The 18,403-nt window shown below is 38.4% G+C and overlaps 1 protein-coding gene across 2 annotated transcripts in view; it reads right to left on the bottom strand.

Moving 5' to 3' along the window:
* The window catches only part of SLC33A1 (solute carrier family 33 member 1), a 31,307-nt gene that overhangs the window by 7,604 nt on the left and 5,300 nt on the right, over nucleotides 1-18,403 (bottom strand). The window contains exons 2-5 of one of the 2 annotated variants that reach the window (XM_008008624.3): nucleotides 12,994-13,184; nucleotides 5,101-5,285; nucleotides 4,712-4,829; nucleotides 1,332-1,547 (exon numbers count right to left, since the gene is read on the bottom strand). In XM_008008624.3, coding sequence (XP_008006815.1) covers nucleotides 1,332-1,547; nucleotides 4,712-4,829; nucleotides 5,101-5,285; nucleotides 12,994-13,184 — 710 coding nt within the window. The remainder of the gene's footprint in view (nucleotides 1-1,331; nucleotides 1,548-4,711; nucleotides 4,830-5,100; nucleotides 5,286-12,993; nucleotides 13,185-18,403) is intronic. The other variant, XM_008008625.3, reaches the window with a different exon arrangement.

The following is an 18,403-nucleotide window of genomic DNA, read 5'->3' as shown; positions in this document are numbered from 1 at the left end:
GCAATCTCTGGCTCCTGGGTTCAAGCAATCCTCCCACCTCAGCCTTCTGAGTAGCTAAGACCATAGGCATGCACCACCATGTCCCGTTAATTTCTATATTTTTTGTAGAAATGGTGTTTCACCATGTTGCCCAGGGTGGTCTTGAACTCCTGGGCTCAAGCAATCTGCCTGCTTCAGCCTCTCAAAATGCTGGAATTACAGATGTGAGCCACCACACCCAGCTAAATATCTATTTTCTCTTTTTTTTTTTTTAGAGACGGAGTCTTGTTCTGTCGCCCAGACTGGAGTACAGTGGTGCGATCTCAGCTCACTGCAACCTCCGCCTCCCAGTTTTGCAATTCTCCTGCCTTAGCCTCCTGAGTAGCTGGGACTACAGGCACACACTGCCACACCTGGCTAATTTTTTGTATTTTAGTAGAGATAGGGTTTCACCGTGTTGCCCAAGTTGGTGTTGAACTCCTGAGCTCAGGCAATCCACCCACCTTAGCCTACCAAAGTGCTAAGAATACAGGTGTGAGCCACTGCACCTGGCCCGAATATCTATTTTCATGATGTAGCTTTTGCATTCAGAAATATGAAGAAATTTCCAGTCCATCTAATCTAGAAGTGGACTAATGTCATTTTGAAAGAATTTATCAACAAACCACTCACTATTCAGGTTTAGTTATAACTGTTATATGGATAGCCAATGGACATTCCCTTTTTCTATCACTACAAAACTTAAGCTATTAATTATTATGCATTTATTTATTTATTTTTGAGACAGACTCTCGCTGTGTCACCCAGGCTGGAGTGCAGTGGCGTGATCTTGGTTCACTGCAACCTCCGCCTCCTGGGTTCACGCCATTCTCCTGCCTCAGCCTCCCAAGTAGCTGGGACTACAGGCGCCCACCACCATGCCCGGCTAATTTTTTGTATTTTTAGTAGAGACAGGGTTTCACCGTGTTAGCCAAGATGATCTCGATCTCCTTACCTCATGATCTGCCGGCCTCAGCCTCCCAAAGTGCTGAGATTACAGGCGTGAGCCATCGCGCCCAGCCTTAATTATGCATTTATATAGTGCCTGCTGTGTAGGATAGTGATCCTCAAGGTGGGGGAAAAAGAGATCGCCTCTCCTTTACTGAGAAACGCCTTTAAGAGAACTAGTCTTGCTGATTTGAATTATTATAACCCTCAGCCTTAATGTGAAAGAAAAAGTATATGTAGATTTCTATACCAGAACCTATGGACAGATATGATTTTTTAAAAATATATAGTACTTCTAGAGGCAAAACAAAGATATTAATATCTTAGTATTAGCTTAATGTTACCTAAAATTAAAACATACTTACCTCAACAGCATCAGGTGTTCGACAATTCTGGTTTGATGCTCCTACACACTCTTTTACTGTGAGGGGATCTACAAGCCAAAGAGCTACTGTAGAAGGCCAGTTTCCTCCCAGATTGGACACAGTATTTAAAAGGGTCATGTATGTTCCTCCAATAAGTGGATCACTAACCTTTGCATTGAAAGCCATTATAGAAACATACATGCTGTACACTGTAACCTACAGGAAAAACGTAAAACATCTTTAGTATGATTATAAAGCTTATAAAGCTACAGTCTAAATTAAGAACATCAAAATCATAAACCTGAAAATTAATTTTCATGATATTTATTGAACTCAATTCAACAAATACTCATCAAGCACCTACTATAGGCCAGGCTTTAAGATCACAGCAATACAAAGATATGACCTTGGTCCCTCTGTGACACTGAAGAATTTATTCTAGGCTGGAAAATAGGGAATAAATAATTATAAATATAGGAAGTATTGTAAATAGAAGTGCACACATTGTGTTACTGGGGCATAAATATAAATGAGATTAATTATAGCACAAGTAGTCAAGAAAGACTCCACAGAGAAAATGTTAGATGAGGTGGCATTAAAGGATGCATAATGCACACAGCAAAATGCAAAACCTATTTGTACTGTACCTAAATATATATCACATATTACATGTGTATATATACGTATTTATATGTATGCATTTATTACACATATAAATACTCAAATATTTAAAGAAATAGGAATATATATATTTTCTCCTACATATACACAAGAAAAGTATTTCAAAATTTATGTGACAAACTGGAGAAAAACATCCTTAAGAGGCAAAAAGTACTTAAAAGGCAAGAAATAACCTTTAATTTAGAAAGATGGAAACAAACTGTGTTTCCATAATGGTATTCCTTTGAATATTGTTTTTGGAGGTGTTCACAGAAAAAGGAGTTCCAAAGTCAAATAAAACTGAAAGACATTAACTTACACAAAATTGGTTCATTTCATTGTATGCCTTTTGAAATCTTTACAACATAAACTCCTTGAGGGCAGGGATTTTGGCATGATTTATTCATTACATTTCAGTACTCAGAATGGTTTCTGGCAGGGAATAGGTGTTCACTTAGTAATTGTTGAAGAAGCTGGGCGCAGTGGCTCACGCCTATAATCCCAGCACTTTGGGAGGCCGAGGTGGGTGGATAATCTGAGGTAAGGAGTTCAAGACCAGCCTGGCCAATGTGGTGAAACCCCGTCTCTACTAAAAGTACAAAATTTAGCTGGGTGCAGTGGCGCTCACCTGTAATCCCAGCTACTTGGGAGACTGAGGCAGGAGAATCACTTGAACCCGGGAGGTATTACAGTGAGCCGAGATCATGCCACTGCACTCCAGCCTGGGCAACAGAGTGAGACTCTGTCTCAAAAAAAAAAATGTGTTGAAGGACTCATTAAGGTGCTACTTACAGAGGGCTTATGTCATACATCATTTCTCGAATTTACTTGGCCTTGTACCTTTTTTCCCCCATAAAGCATCTGGTTATCTCAGTTTCAGTGACTATGCTTCAGGAAATTCTCAAATGAAATACAAAGCTAAATAAATAGTTTTTGGGCTATAACCTACTGACAGAAATACTAAAGCACTGACTAGTTAAAGCACTTCTTCAACCTTCTATTACATGCCTAGCATTAACTAAGCATGTGCAAAACAGAAAAAAAATTATATTTGGCAGTCTGGCTTCAATAATTTTATAGGCATAGAATTTAGTCAGACATGACCTGCTATGGATTTCTCCTAAATGATTTACTGTATGCACAAAACTACTAAGATTACCTGGTAGTCATATTTTTAGGTTTCAGTTAAAAACTAAGTAATACATTAGCAAATATAACTTTCAAAGGATGTAAGCTAGAAAAATCCAAAGTGACTCAGAAATATGCATTAGCAATAACTGCAGTTAAGTCCCAAAGGTTATTTCTGGGCCTCTGCCATTTACTTGAGTCACTTGCATCCAGAACAAAAAAATCCCATTCTGGGCTGTGCACAGTGGCTCACGTCTGTAATCCCAGCACTTTGGGAGGTTGAGGCGGGTGGTTCACCTGAAGTCAGTAGTTCTAGACCAGCCTAACCAATATGGAGAAACCCTGTCTCTACTAAAAAAATACAAAATGAGCCAGGCATGGTGGCGCATGCCTGTAATTCCAGCTACTTGGAAGGCTAAGGCAGAAGAACTGCTTGAATCCTGGAGGCAGAGGTTGCGGTGAGCCAATATCGTACCATTGCACCCCAGCCTGGGCAACAAGAACGAAACTCTGTCTCAAAAAAAAAGAAAAAAAAGTCTCATTCTGCAATAGCAGTTTAGGCTAGAGCAAAGTGGGGATTCCTTCTTTTAGGGATTACAAACATATTTAAGAAAGAAAGAAAAAGCAGCTTGACACAGCTTTCAAAATCATAAAGAGTAAGTCATAACTTTCAATATAGAAGCTAAGCCAGGGCCAGGCATGGTGGCTCATGCCTGTAATCCCAGCACTTTGGGAGGCCAAGGTGTGCGGATCACTTGAGGTCAGGAATTCAATACCAGCCTGGCCAATATGGTGAAACCCTGTCTCTACTAAAAATACAGATAATTAGCAGGGCGTGGGCAGTGGGCAACCAAGCCAGACTCTGTCTCAAAAAAAAAAAAAAAAAAAAAAAAAAAAAGAAGCAGAAGCTAAGCCAGAAACTAGGGCCCTCTACTATTTCTCAATACTTTCAGAAAGAAAAGATATTAGGAATTCAAGAAAGAATGAACTGAAACCTAGGGATAAACTGAGAAATACTTAGCAAGAGTAGAATTTGCTGGCTTTGGAATCAATTCTAAAATGTAACAAATACTTGTTGAATACATTTTTTTAAAATCTTTCAGCCGGGTGCAGTGGCTCATGCCTGTATTCCCAGCACTTTGGGAGGCTGAGGCAGGTGGATCACAAGGTCAGGAGTCAAGACCAGCCTGGCCAATATAGTGGAACCCTATCTCTACTAAAAATACAAAAATTAGCCAGGCGTGGTTGCACGTGCCCGTAATCCTAGCTACTCAGGAGGCTGAGTCAGGAGAATCGCTTGAACCTGGGATGTGGAGGTTGCAGTGAGCCAAGATTGCACCACTGCACTCCAGCCTGGGTGACAGAGTAAGACTTCATCTTGGAAAAAAAACAAAAAAGAAAGTCTCTTTCTATGAACCGAACTCATTAAGTGAAAAGTCATAAGGTTTAAAGCCCACCATCAATAATTTCTTCAGTGTCAGATTCATGCTTAAATCTTAAAATTTATCATCATTATGTTAAGGCAACTGTATAAAGCTGTCTTCTTTATTTTACACAGAACAGTTTATTTCCTGAGAAAACCACAAGCTTACCTGATGTAAAGCATAACTGAGCAGGACTATGATATAGTAATATATAGGGAATCCCCCTTGATGTTCTACTTTAGGAGTCCACCAAACCAGTAGGGCATATTCTAACCCAAGCAATAATCTATAGAGAAAGAAACATTGAGTTGACTTCCATTTTAGCTTAAATAACAACAACAACAAAAACAGAAATCCGTTTGCCTACCATATGAAAGAAGCTGAATCTAAACCTGTTAGGAGGTTAAAAAGATAAAAGCGCATATAAATAATATTGAAAAAAGATACTTTTCAAACCTTTTTCCACATATATAATTCTACACTCAGATATTAGTGATATTGATGAATGTTCCTCATTTTACCCTTTCTTATTTAGTAAGGTTTCATTTCATTTTTACCTGTAGGGCATGGCTTTGTAAAATGTGTTTAATGGCTGGGGACCTGCAGTGTATTTGCTGATAATCAGAGGCAGTATTATCTGCAAAGGAACCATTGGAACTGCCAATAAGGCTAAATGTTCTTTGGGTACTCCCTCTTCTACCAATTTCAGTCCTGTTACAGCATCTGCTGCTGAAAAACCAATCTGCAATATAAAAACAAAAAAGCATTTTAATTCATGACTTATGAAATATTTTCCTCCATGCATACGTAAGTTCTTCAAGAACCTCAATTTTATTACTGACTCATGACAGTTACAAGTGAGCATCATATTATTATACCTGGTACAACAATCAAGTTATACAAGGTACATTTTGCCTTTTGGTTTTCTAATAATATCAAGTGAAAACAATTGAAAATTCAGTACTGGTAGGGGTTGTAGATGGCTATAAATACAATTAAATTTCCACTTCAAAAAGCCCAATCTGTTATAGTAAACAAGGTCAAAAATCCAAATTTACTGATTTGTAAGTTTTAGGTTTAAAAGAACTTAAGCCTTTAATTGACCCAAATAAATCTGGTTAAAATGATGCCATATATATATATACATTTTTAATGATTTCTGACTGACCATAATAAAATTTCCGAAGTTCATCTTAATGTTTCAAAAGTAATTCTGAGAAAACATATCTGAGAGATTGAATGAGAGTGATAAAGTATAGTTAGATTAATCCTTAAAAACAGCACAAAAAAAGAATAAGAATTACGATTATTTAGATAGCCTCAAAGTACCTCCCCATGAGTCAGTTCTTAATTACAAAAGAAAAAATAGTACTTTTACAATAGATTAGAAAAGCAATTAAAGTTAAAAACAACAGTTAAAGGGATAAAGAGACATGATATGGCTTTCAATATAATTCCCTGCAGACATCAAAACATTACTTCTTTGATCTTCCTGCCTTATATACCTGTATGACCTCAACCCAAACAAGAAGAAACATGGGAGAAATGTAACTAGAAGCCCATTCTACAGAATAATTGGCCTGCATTCTTCAAAAATGTCAAGGATATTAAGGACAATGAAAGGTCATACCAACTGAATCCAATGTGTGATCCTAGATTAGATCCCCAACCAGAAAAAAGTAAAGTTATGAAGACTGCTATTATGTAAAATTTGGATATGGACTATAATTAGATAATAATATTATATCAATTTAAAATTTCCTGATATTGAGTTGTGGTTTTGTAAGCAGAAAACTTGTTCTTAGGAAATATATACTTAAGGTACTTATGGATAACAGTGCACAATGTGTACAAATTACTCTAAAGTATTTCAGAAGACATATGTAATGGATATACATAGAAAGAGAAAATCTACAGAATAAGGAAAGTGGAGCTAAATGTTAATAATTAGATAATCTGGATAAAGGATATAAAGGAGTTCTACCAACACATTTTCAAAAAGTGTGAAATTATATCGATACAGTAAGCGGAAAGAAATTATTTAGGCAGATAGTGAGGGCAAAAGAATCCTCGGTAGAGCTTCCCTTCTAACAAAAAGTAGCTCCCCAAATCATCTCTTTTCTAACAAAGAGCAGTCTGAAAAACTTGAGTCGCAAACATAGAAAAGCAAGCTGGAAGCTTGCATGGGGGAATGCCAGCAGCTGCACCAACAGAAAAGGGCTACCTGGGAGGCATATCCACCATGAAAGCTTCATCTTTTCTTTTTTGTTAGCATGTGTACAGTAAAAAAGAAATCAGCAACATGGTGCAGCTCAGGCAGAGAGCTCACCTGCATAATAAAAAATTAGGGTGGGGGCTGCCAGAAATTCGTGCCCTATGTAAATAGTGCACCTGGACCTTACCAGTTTTTCAGGCCCTGTTTAAATCAGACACCGCCTCCCCACTAGCTCATCTATAAAACCTCTTGCATTTCACCACAGATCTGGCAACACATTTTTCCAGGACACCTTTCTGTACCACAGAGCTATTCTCTTTCTCTCGCCTACTAAACTTCTGCTGTTAACCTCACTCTTTGTGTGCCCACGTCCTTGATCTCTGTGGCTGTGAGACAACAAACCTCAGGTACTACCCTAGACCACAAGGCCACTTCAATATCACACAAATATTTAAATAATAATAATAATAATAAGGCCAGGCACGGGGGCTCATGCTTGTAATTCCAGCACTTTGGGAGGCCAAGGTGGGCAGATCATGAGGTCAGGAGATTTGAGACTATCCTGGCCAACATGGTGAAACTCTATCTCTACTAAAAATACAAAAACTAGCTGGGTGTGGTGGTACACGCCTGTAGTCTCAGCCACTCAGGAGGCTGAGGCAGGAGAGTCACTTGAACCTGGGAGGTGGAGGCTGCAGTGAGCTGAGATCACACCACGGCACTCCAGCCTGGTGACAGAGTGAGACTTGGTCTTAAAAAAAAAATAAAAATAAATAAATTATAAATAGTATACACTGTAACTTCTTGGAATAGAGCCAAATTTCACCATAAAAAAATTAAAGGTAACATATATTTCACTTAAGTAGAGAAAATAATTTCACTTACATTTTATTCATTCTCTTTGTAAAAATAAGATATACAAACTGACTTTAATGTTTACTTTTAAAATGTTAAAAGTCTTAAAAGTTATATAGGAGATATTTGTAATACACATATCTAATAAAAGACTCAAATCTAAAATATATTTTAAAAAGTTTGGTCTGGCACAGTGGTTCATGCCTGTAAACACAGCACTTTGGGAGGATGAGGCGGGAGGATTGCTTCAGCCCAGAAACTCAAGACCAGTCTGGGCATTATAGTAAGAACTCTTCTCTACAAAAACATTTTTTTTAATTCACTGGGCATGGTGGTGGCACATGCCTGTACTTGGGCGACTGAGGTGGGAGGATCACTTGAGCCCAGGAGTCAGGCCTGCAATGAGCTGTGATGGTGCCACTGCACTCCGGCCTAGGTGACAGAGACCTCATCTCAAAAAGTGAAATCTAAACAGAAACAAAAACTTTACACATTTAAAGAAAAGGGCAACTTTGGATATTCAAATGGTCAATAATCACATCAAAAGATGCTCAATTTCTTTTGTCATTAGGGAAATTCAAAATATGGCAATAACAAGATGGCATTACACAACAACCAGAAAGGCTAAAATTAAAAAGATAATATAGGCCGGGCGCGGTGGTTCACACCTGCAATCCCAGCACTTTGGGAGGCCAAGGCAGGCAGATCACGCGGTCAGGAGATCGAGACCATCCTGGCTAACATGGTGAAACCCTGTCTCTACTAAAAATACACAAAATTAGCTGGGTGTGGTGGTAGGCGCCTATAGTCCCAGCTACTCAGGAGGCTGAGGCAGAAGAATGGTGTGAACCCAGGAGGCGGAGCTTGCAGTGAGCCGAGATTGCACCACTGCACTCCAGCCTGGGGGACAGAGTGAGACTCTGTTTCAAAAAAAAAAAAAAAAAGATAATATATGTGTTTTCAAGGATGTGAAACAATCAGAACTCTCTTACACTGCTGATGGTAGGGAAAATTGGAACAACAACTTTGGAAAACTATTTGGCGGTACATAATACTATGCATTTTACATGAACCAGCAATTCTATTCCTATATATTTACCAATCAGAAATGTGCACCTATCTTCACCAAAAGTCACATATGTGAATGTTTGTAGAAACACTACTCATAATAGCTCTAAAAACCTATTGATAGAATGGATAAATTGTGGCATATTCATACGATGAAATACTATACAGTAATGAGATCAACAAATTACTGCTATAAATAAAAATATGGATAAATTGCACAAATAGAACATTGAGCAAAAGAACATATGCATCCAACATAAAAATACATATTGTATAGTCCATTAACATATAATTCAAAAGGAAAGAAAATTAATCTGTAGTATTAAAAATTAGGAGAGATGTTACTGGGGAGAATTCTAAAAGGAGAAAATAGTATTATAGACTTTGTAATTGAAATACCTCCTTATATATTGCTGCAGACAGTATAAACTAGCATAACCTTTTGAAAAGCAATTCAGCAATCATATCACATTCATTGACCCACTAATTGCCCACTTAATAATCTATTGGCCAGCCAGGCACAGTGGCTCACACCTGTAATCCCAGGACTTTGAAAGGCCGAGGCAGGTGGATCACATGAGGTCGAGAGTTCAAGACTAGCCTGACAGACATGGAGAAGCCCCGTCCCTACTAAAAATATGAAATTAGCTGGGCATGGTGGCACATGTCTGTAATCCCAGCTACTTGGGAGGCTGAGGCAGGAGGAGCTCTTGAACCTGGGAGGCAGAGGTCGTGGTGAGCTGAGATCGCACCATTGCACTCCAGCCTAGGCAACAAGAGTGAAACTCCATCTCAAAAACATATATATATTTAAAAAAATAATATTAATCTATTGGCCAGCCTGTGTAGCAAAATGAGACCCCCATCTATACAGAAAATTTAAAAATTAGTTGGGTGGGCCAGGCTCGGTGGCTCACGCCTATAATCCCAGTACTTTGGGAGGCCGAGGCAGGCAGATTGCCTGAGCTCAGGAGTTCGAGACCAGCCTGACCAAAATGGTAAAACCCTGTCTCTACTAAAAATACAAAAATTAGCGGGCATGGTGGTGCGCACCTGTAATCCCAGCTACTCCAGGGGCTGAGGCAGGAGAATCGCTTGAACCCGGGAGGAGGAGGTTGCAGTGAGCGGAGATCACACCACTGCACTCCAGCTTGGGCAACAGAGTGAGACTCTGCCTCAAAAAAAAAGAGAAAAAAAAAAAAAAAAGTTTACTGGAAGGAAATGTCCAGAAAATCACAGACTTAAGCACAAAAATATTTGCTAGTGCATTTTCATAATTTAAAAACATAAGCAAAATATACAACAGAAAAATGAGTAGATGAGTAGATTATGGTAAATTTACACACTAACTATATCATGTAGCTACTAAGAAGTATGTTTTCAAATATGTAATGCTACAGAAATGTATAAGACAAAGAGAAGATAAAAAATTATATGCAGCATGATTCAATTCCACTTTTAAAGTAAATGAGTAAATAGGCCGGGCATGGTGGCTCACGCCTGTAGTCCCAGCACTTTGGGAGTCTGAGGCAGGCAGATCACTTGAGGTCAGGAGTTTGAGACCAGCCTGGCCAACATAGTGAAACCTCATCTCTTCTGAGAATACAAAAATTAGCTGGGTATGATGGCGTATGCCTGTAATCCCAGCTACTAGGGAGGCTGAGGCAGGAGAATTGTTTGAACAAGGGAGGCAGAGTTTGCATTGAGGGGAGATCGTGCCACTGTACTCCAGCCTAGGCAACAGAGTGAGACTCAGTCTCAAAATAAAAAAAAAATAAATAAAATATAAAATAAAAAAAAATAAAAAGAAAAGTATATGAGGAAATAAATATATGAAGTATATGTATACATACATACATGCACACACACATATACAGGGAAAAAAGGGAGGTTCAAAGGAAATATACCAAGAAGGTCAATACTGTTTTTTTTTTTATTAATTTGTTTTTGGGATGGAGTCTCTCTCTGTCACACAGACTGGAGTGCAATGCGTGATCTCAGCTCAAGGCAACCTCCACCTCCCGGGTTCCAGCGATTCTCCTGCCTCATCCTCCTGAGTAGCTGGGCTTACAAGCGCCTGCCACCACACGCAGCTAATTTTTGTAATTTTAGTAGAGACAGGGTTTCACCATGTTGGCCAGGCTGGTCTTGAACTCCTGGCCTCAAGTGATCAGCCCATTTTGGCCTCCCAAAGTGCTGGGATTAAAGGCGTGAGCCACCACATCCAGCAAATACTGTATCTTAAATGATAAAATTATTAAGTGATATAATTAGATAATATTGTTTGGCCAGGTGGGCAGATCACCTGAAGTCAGGAGTTCAAGACCAGCCTGGTCAACAGGGTAAAACTCCATCTCCATTAAAAATACAAAAAAATTGCCAGGCGTGGTGGCTCATGCCTGTAATCCCAGCGCTCTGGGAGGCCAAGGGTGGATCACCTGTGGTCAGGAGTTCGAGACCAGCATGACCAACATGGAGAAATCCCATCTCTACTAAAAATACAAAATTAGCTCAGCCTATGCCTGTAATCCCAGCTACTTGGGAGGCTGAGGCAGGAGAATCGCTTGAACCTGGGAGGTGGAGGTTGCAGTAAGCCGAGATAGGGCCATTGTACTCCAGCCTGGGCAACAAGAGTAAAATTCCATCTCAAAATAAACAAATACAAAACAACTAGCTGGGTATGGTGGCACACACCTGTGGTCCCAGCTACCCAGGAGACTGAGGCAGGAGAATCACTGGAACCCAGGTAGCAGAGGTTGTAGCGAGCCAAGATTGTGCCACTGCACCCAGCCTGGGAGACAGAGTAAGATTTTATCTCAAATATATATATGTGTGTGTGTGTATATATATATATAGTTATGCTCCTTGAACTTTTCATATTTTCTGAACTTCCTATTCTTTTTTTTTTTTTCCTTGAGACCCCTGTCTCAACAGAGAAACAGACCCCTGGCTCTGTTGCCCAGGCTGGAGTACAGTGGCACAACTATGGCTCACTGCAAACTCCACCTCCCAGACTCAAGCTATCTTCCTACTTCAGCTTCACAAGTAGCTAGCACTCCAGGCATGTGCCACCGTACCCAGATAATTTTTTTATTTTTTGTTTCGCCATATTCAGGCTGGTCTTGAACTCCTGAGCTCAAGAGATCCTCCTGCCTTGGCTTCTCAAAGTGCTGGGATCACAGGCATGAGCCAGCACATCTGGCCTTCTATCATTAAGAGGAAAAAACACTCACTATTTAAAATGAATATAATGAGGCTAAAACGGTTCCTTCAAAGCTGTCAAAAGATAGGTGTAAAGTGTTTATGTACATAGATTTAAGTATATAAAATGAATATCCTATAAGATTGCAGATTTTAGAAATATTAACTCCAACACTAGCAATAGTTCACTGTAACAAAATATACTTACCTTTATTCTAGCCTAACGTGTTAAAAATATTTTTAGAACTATAAAACTGAGACACCTTAATATAGAATAAAAGTCACCAGTAATCCCCGTTTCTCTTATGGTATAATTTTCCTTTCAGTACTTAAATAATTCAATGGATTTTTTTTTAATTGACTTCTAATACTCATATACTTCTGTATCTATCTATCTATCTATCTATCTATCTATCTATCTATCTATCTATCTATCTATTTTTGAGACAGAGACTCACTCTGTCGCTCCAGTTAAGAGTGCCATGGTGCAATATTGGCTCACTGCAACCTCCACCTCCTGGGTTCAAACGATTCTCCTGCCTCAGTCTCCCAAGTAGCTGGGACTACAGACACGTGCCACCATGCCTGGCTGATTTTTGTATTTTTAGTAGAGACAAGGTTTCACCATGTTAGCCAGGCCGGTCTTGAACTCCTGACCTCATGTAATCTGCTGGCCTCGGCCTCCCAAAGTGCTGGGATTACAGGCGTGAGCCACGACGCCTGGCCCTATATCTTTTTACATCACACTCTAAGTAAATAATTGTATTACTCCAACATTAAATGTATACTGATTATAAGAAGGCAGAGCTATTGATTATTGAAGATATTAATCTCCATTCCAAGCATTAATATCATTAAGGTCCACATTTACTAACAGTTTTTCAAATTGACATAATTCTTTACAATACTCCAAGATATTTAGCTTACTTTAAAATTAAAGTTGATATCATTGTATCTTTTCAAATACATTTAATAAACAGAAAATATTGTTTTTCATTGTTAAATTCTAATGGTAGTGGAAAGGGACCTGTGATATGAAAAAGACACTGAAAGTATTCCATGATATTGATACTTACAAGAAAATGATAAATTCGATTTATAAATCTCTTACCTTTGCAGTTAGAATCAGAAGGCAAAATGTCAGAACTGCTGGCATTTTTATAATTGCAAAAAGCAGCTTGTAAGTATCTGTGATTCCTTGTGTTTCTTCTTTTACTACTGATACTTCTTTGTTTTCTTTTTTCAGAAGGGCAACCAATGTTGTTGTTATTAAAAATACAGTTCCCCAGAAAAAAAGGAAATCTGAAAATGTTTTAAATCTATAATTAATTTAATTTACATAATTTCATTGATACTAAATAATTCTATATACAGTAACTTTCAACTAAAATGTTATTTAAAAAATTAGCCAAGTACAGGGGCTCATGCCTATAATCCTAGCACTTTGGGAGGCCAAGGTGGGAGGATTACTTGAACTCAGGAATTCAAGACCAGCCTGGGCAATATAGTGGGACCCTATCTCTACAAACAATAAGAAATTAGCCAGGCTTGGTGGTGCACATCTGTAGTCCCCCATACCTGGGAGGCTGAGGACTACTTGAGCCCAGGAAGTGGAGGCTGAAGTGAGCTGTGATTGTACCACTGCACTCCAGCATGGGCAACAGAGTGAGACCTTGTCTTAAAAAAAAAAAAAAGTCAACATTTAGGTACCTCTTTATTATATTCAAGGCATTGTACCAGACACAGCAAATGAACAAGAGTCCTGACTCTTAAACGTAGAGACCCAAAACAGACAGTGACAACAACAACAAAAAAGGCAGGGGGTGGCGGGAGTGGAGGGCATTACATTTGGTGTACAACTGAGTTGAATGAACAAAAGCCTATCATGTCACTTTATTCAAGGAAAATGCTAGGGGTGGGAAACGATTTTCATATCCCCTAAGGTACACCAGTTATATTTCTTATACACCCAAGCCTTTTCAGTTCTTCATTAAATTTGACAACATGCGATTATTTACATCAGATTTTCTACCTTGTATTTTTAAACTTTCTAAGGCTTTCAATCTGTTTAAGAATAACCTTCGCATCTCAATACTATGATACAAAAGGCATTTGCTCACACTCGTAGGTGCAGAATGAGGACACATGAAGAGTACTGTTTGAATTGTTTCAGTGAAAGATAGTTGAGCCATTAGCTATCACCTTGAACAAATTTAGTGGAGGGAGTGAATAAAGATCTGGAAGATTCTGCTAAAAATAATAGTAATAATGGAGATATCATTTATGACAAAAATATGCTACGCATTTTACATGTATCAACTCCTTTACTTCAACAACCCAACAGATTAGGTTATCACCAGCCCAAATTTACAGGTGAACAAACAGGTTTAGGGAGGTCAAGCTGTCCAAGTTACATTCTAAGTCAGTGGTAAAATGGTGATTTCACACCTTATAAGTACAACTAACTTCAAAACTTGTATCTCATTAACCACCCTGAGAATTGCATTTTAGTTTGCCACTAGAAAACTTATTAGATAACCCTGTCTCAGTCTCTTCATCTGTAAAACAAGATTTGGCTAGAAAATCCTTGCATTATAGCTTAAACATTCTAGACTTGTACTCCATTTTAGATGTTTTTACTTTTGATTTTATGGTGTATGTGGCACAACTGATCAAGGACCCTAGTCACCTCTTCTCAAAAACAATTAGAATATTCTTCAGTCAGGGTATTTCTTTAGATTGAATCTTGCTCTTGCTGCTGTGCTCACTGAAGGTGATCACTACAGTTTGAACCTCATTTATGAGGGAGAAATATAGCATTATTTGTTTAGATCAATTTCACCTTGGTAATTAAATATTCCTCTCTTATATGTCATCTCATTTGATTCTCACAGCAAACAGAATAGGCTAAGCATGTGTTATTACTATATACAGATGAGGAAAAGAAACTCAGAACACTTAAATCTTTACCAAAGGTAAAATCACTAACAGGCAGAGGCGGAGGCAGAGCTTGAATCTCAACCTTCTGAAGTTGAGTCTTACGTTCTTTCCATATTTTATACTGCCTAATAAAGATATATATATATATATATATATATATATATATTTTTTTTTTTTTTTTTTGGAGATGGAGTTTCACTCTTGCCAGGCTGCAGTGCAGTGGCACAATCTCAGCTCACTGGAACCTCCACCTCTCGGGTTCAAGCGATTCTCCTGCCTCAGCCTCTTGAGTAGCTGAGATTACAGGCATGTGTGCCATCATACCCAGCTAATTTTTGTATTTTCAGCAGAGACGGGGGTTTCACCATGTTAGTCAGGCTGGTCTCGAACTCCTGACCTCAAATGATTCTGTCTGCCTTGGCCGCCCAAAAAGCTGGGATCACAGGTGTGAGCCATCATGCCCAGAATAAAATAACATCTTAACATAATTTCTAACATTTTGGAATCTGGTTCAAAAGGAATGAACAACAATGTATTAATAACATTATCCTTGTAAGTGAGGCTAATGTCCACTTTTTATTTTTTAGTTTAAGTAATAAATGTTTAAGCAAAGAATTTTACATATTATTAACAGCATTCACTTGGCATGTCCACTATTTTTGCATTCTTACTTCCATCTGCAAAATGAGATTAATAATGACGTGTTTACAGTTTCACGTACAATATTATTCTCATTGAGTAGGGTTTTGTTCATCATTTGTTTTAAAACAGTTGTTTAACAAGCCCTGAAAAAAAATAATTTTCACTGTCACCAGAAATTCAAATTAATGTTAAGTGAAAAGTAAAAGTTTTCCAATTATATAAGACTTAAAGAGTTCCATTTTTCGAGGCAAAAGAATTAAAAATTTGTTTAGCATAGTCTACCAATTTTAATAAACACAGTCCGTCTAAAATTTAAATTCCTTGATACCAAGAGAAAAAAGAAGAAGAAACTAAACAAGTTTCAGCAATGTTTGCAGATAAGATTATTTCTTTTTTTATTTTTTTGAGACAGGGTCTCACCCAAGCTGTAGTGCAGTGGTGCAAACTTGGCTCACTGCAGCCTTGACCTCCTAGGTTCAAGTGATCCTCTTGCCTCAGCCTCCCAAAGTGTTGAGATTACAGGTGTGAGCCACTGTACCCAGACAAAGATATTTCTAATTTCTTTGTGCTTTGAGGAGAAAATACATAAAAAGAAGGAAGTAGTGACAATGGTTCAGTCACAAAGCCCTAATTCAAAGGATTTCCATATCTCACACATGCAGAAGAATGAAAAAGCCAATAGCTCAGAGAGGCCAGGAAATATATTAAGAAGTTTTATGAATACAATTACCACAAATCAGACCAATGCTAATAACTGATAGCCAGTCGTCTTATTACACTTATTAACATTGTTTGATGCTAGAGACATCCATAGGCTATTATGCCAACAACCATAAAGAAACATTATTACCAAAAATATGGAAATATTTCATTATTAACATTTTGATTAGTTTTGATTTATGTATTTTACCATTATTACCAAAAATATTGAAATATTTAATCATTAACATTTTGGTTAATTTTGATTTGTGTATTTTATAAACTTAAGCATACATAGTATATATATGTATGATCAAGATATCAAAGCTGATGTTCAAGTTTCATAAACATGATTTTTGAGCAAAGACCTAAAAAACAGACTAAATATTATGAAGTGGCTCCACGATCTTGTCCAGTGCTTTCATGAATGCAGAAATCAAGAGCATGTAACAATTCATTAGTAACCAATAAAGGTACAATAGCTAGTACCTGAGTGTCTATTATAAGATCTGAGAAAAACAGAGGACATCTCATTTAAATCCCAAAATCACTTTCCAAAATAGGCATTATTACTCCTACTTTATATACAAGGAAACAGAATCACAAGCCAGAAAGTGCCAGAAATGGCATTCAAACTCCGGTCTAGTTCTAAAGCAAGAAATGTTTTCCATTATATCATCCAGATACTCAGATATGCCCACAGCAAGTAAGCTCTCTTTTCTATCAACTGGACACCGCTGAGAAAAAAGGTTCATATTTTAGCTCCAACCATGAGGTCTGGAACATAGATACTTTCTCCACACTTCTTTTTTTTTTTTTTTTTTGAGATGGAGTTTCACTCTTTTTGCCCAGGCTGCAGTGCAATGGCACAATCCAGGCTCATCGCAATCTCCGCCCTCGCGGGTTCAAGTGATTCTCCTGCCTCAGCCTCCCAAGCAGCTGGGATTACAGGCATGCACCACTAACCCAGCTAATTTTTGTATTTTAGTAGAGACTGGGTTTCTCCATGCTGGCCAGGCTGGTCTTGAACTCCTGACCTCAGGTGATCCACCCGCCTCAGCCTCCCAAAGTGCTGGGATTACACGCGTGAGCCACCGCACCTGGTTCCCACACTTCTTTAAACTGGCTAGTTGTATTTCCCCTTCTCACCTCCATCTCCCCATATGGTGATATGCCAAAGAAAATTTAAGTGCACAGGATAAACAAACTTGGTGTGTCTTCCTAAAGAATTCATTTTACTCAATAAATTATAGGGAGATGACATTAATGAGAATAAATAGGCTGGGCACAGTGGCTCACGCCTGTAATCGCAGCACTTTGGGAGTCCAAGGCAGGTGGATCACTTGAGGTCAGGAGTTCAAGACCAGCCTGGCCAACATGGCGAAACCCTGTCTCTACTAAAACTACAAAAAGTAACTAGGCATGGTGGCACATGCCTATAATCCCAGCTACTTGGGAGGCTGAGGCATGAGAACTGCTTGAACCCAGGAGACAGAGGTTGCAGTGAGCCGAGATTGCACCACTACACTCCAGCCTGGGTGACAGAGCAAGACACTCTCAAAAAAATAAAAAAGGAATACAGCTTGTCTTTCTGAGAACATAGCGTAACATTTTAAGCCTAGACATGAATGCTAAATAATGTATTATAGCCTATATAAGAATACCTGGTCTATCTAGAAAAGGGTCAATTAGTCTTTTCCAAATTCTAACAGGCATTTTGAGTCATAAATTATGTGTTATGAAAGCAGGACAAAGAAATCTGTCATCAGGTAGGAATTAATGGTTCCTCTCTCTAAAGCATCAATGTCTTACAAACACTGTTTTTATTGTCATTAGTTTGGTTAGATTCATACTCACAGTATCAACTTTTTCAAAGCAATACTTTCTCTTATTTATTCCTGTATGTGCGTGCCTATTTATAAACAAACTGATTTATAAACTCTAGTATCTTTAGCTCTCTTCTCTGGCATTAGACCATCTTGCTCCCTGCTCCTAAACCCAAATATGCTGCTCCCTATTCCAATCACTTCTAATTGTTACTACTTATACTAGAGGGAGAGGGCCTCAACTACGAGTTTACAGGCTAGATGTGGCCTGAAGACATAAATTAGATTAGATAGATGGCAGATAGATAGATAGATTAGATAGATTTTTTTAAAAAGATGGGTCTTGCTAGGTTGCCCAGGCTGCAGTGCAGTGGTTATTTACAGACAATACTGTAATGCACTGCAGCCTCGAAC

This window comes from Chlorocebus sabaeus, chromosome 15 (genome assembly GCF_047675955.1).
Source record: "Chlorocebus sabaeus isolate Y175 chromosome 15, mChlSab1.0.hap1, whole genome shotgun sequence".
NCBI lineage: Eukaryota > Metazoa > Chordata > Mammalia > Primates > Cercopithecidae > Chlorocebus > Chlorocebus sabaeus.
Note: the sequence above shows the minus strand (reverse complement) of the source record. Positions and strands in the feature narration are given on the sequence as shown.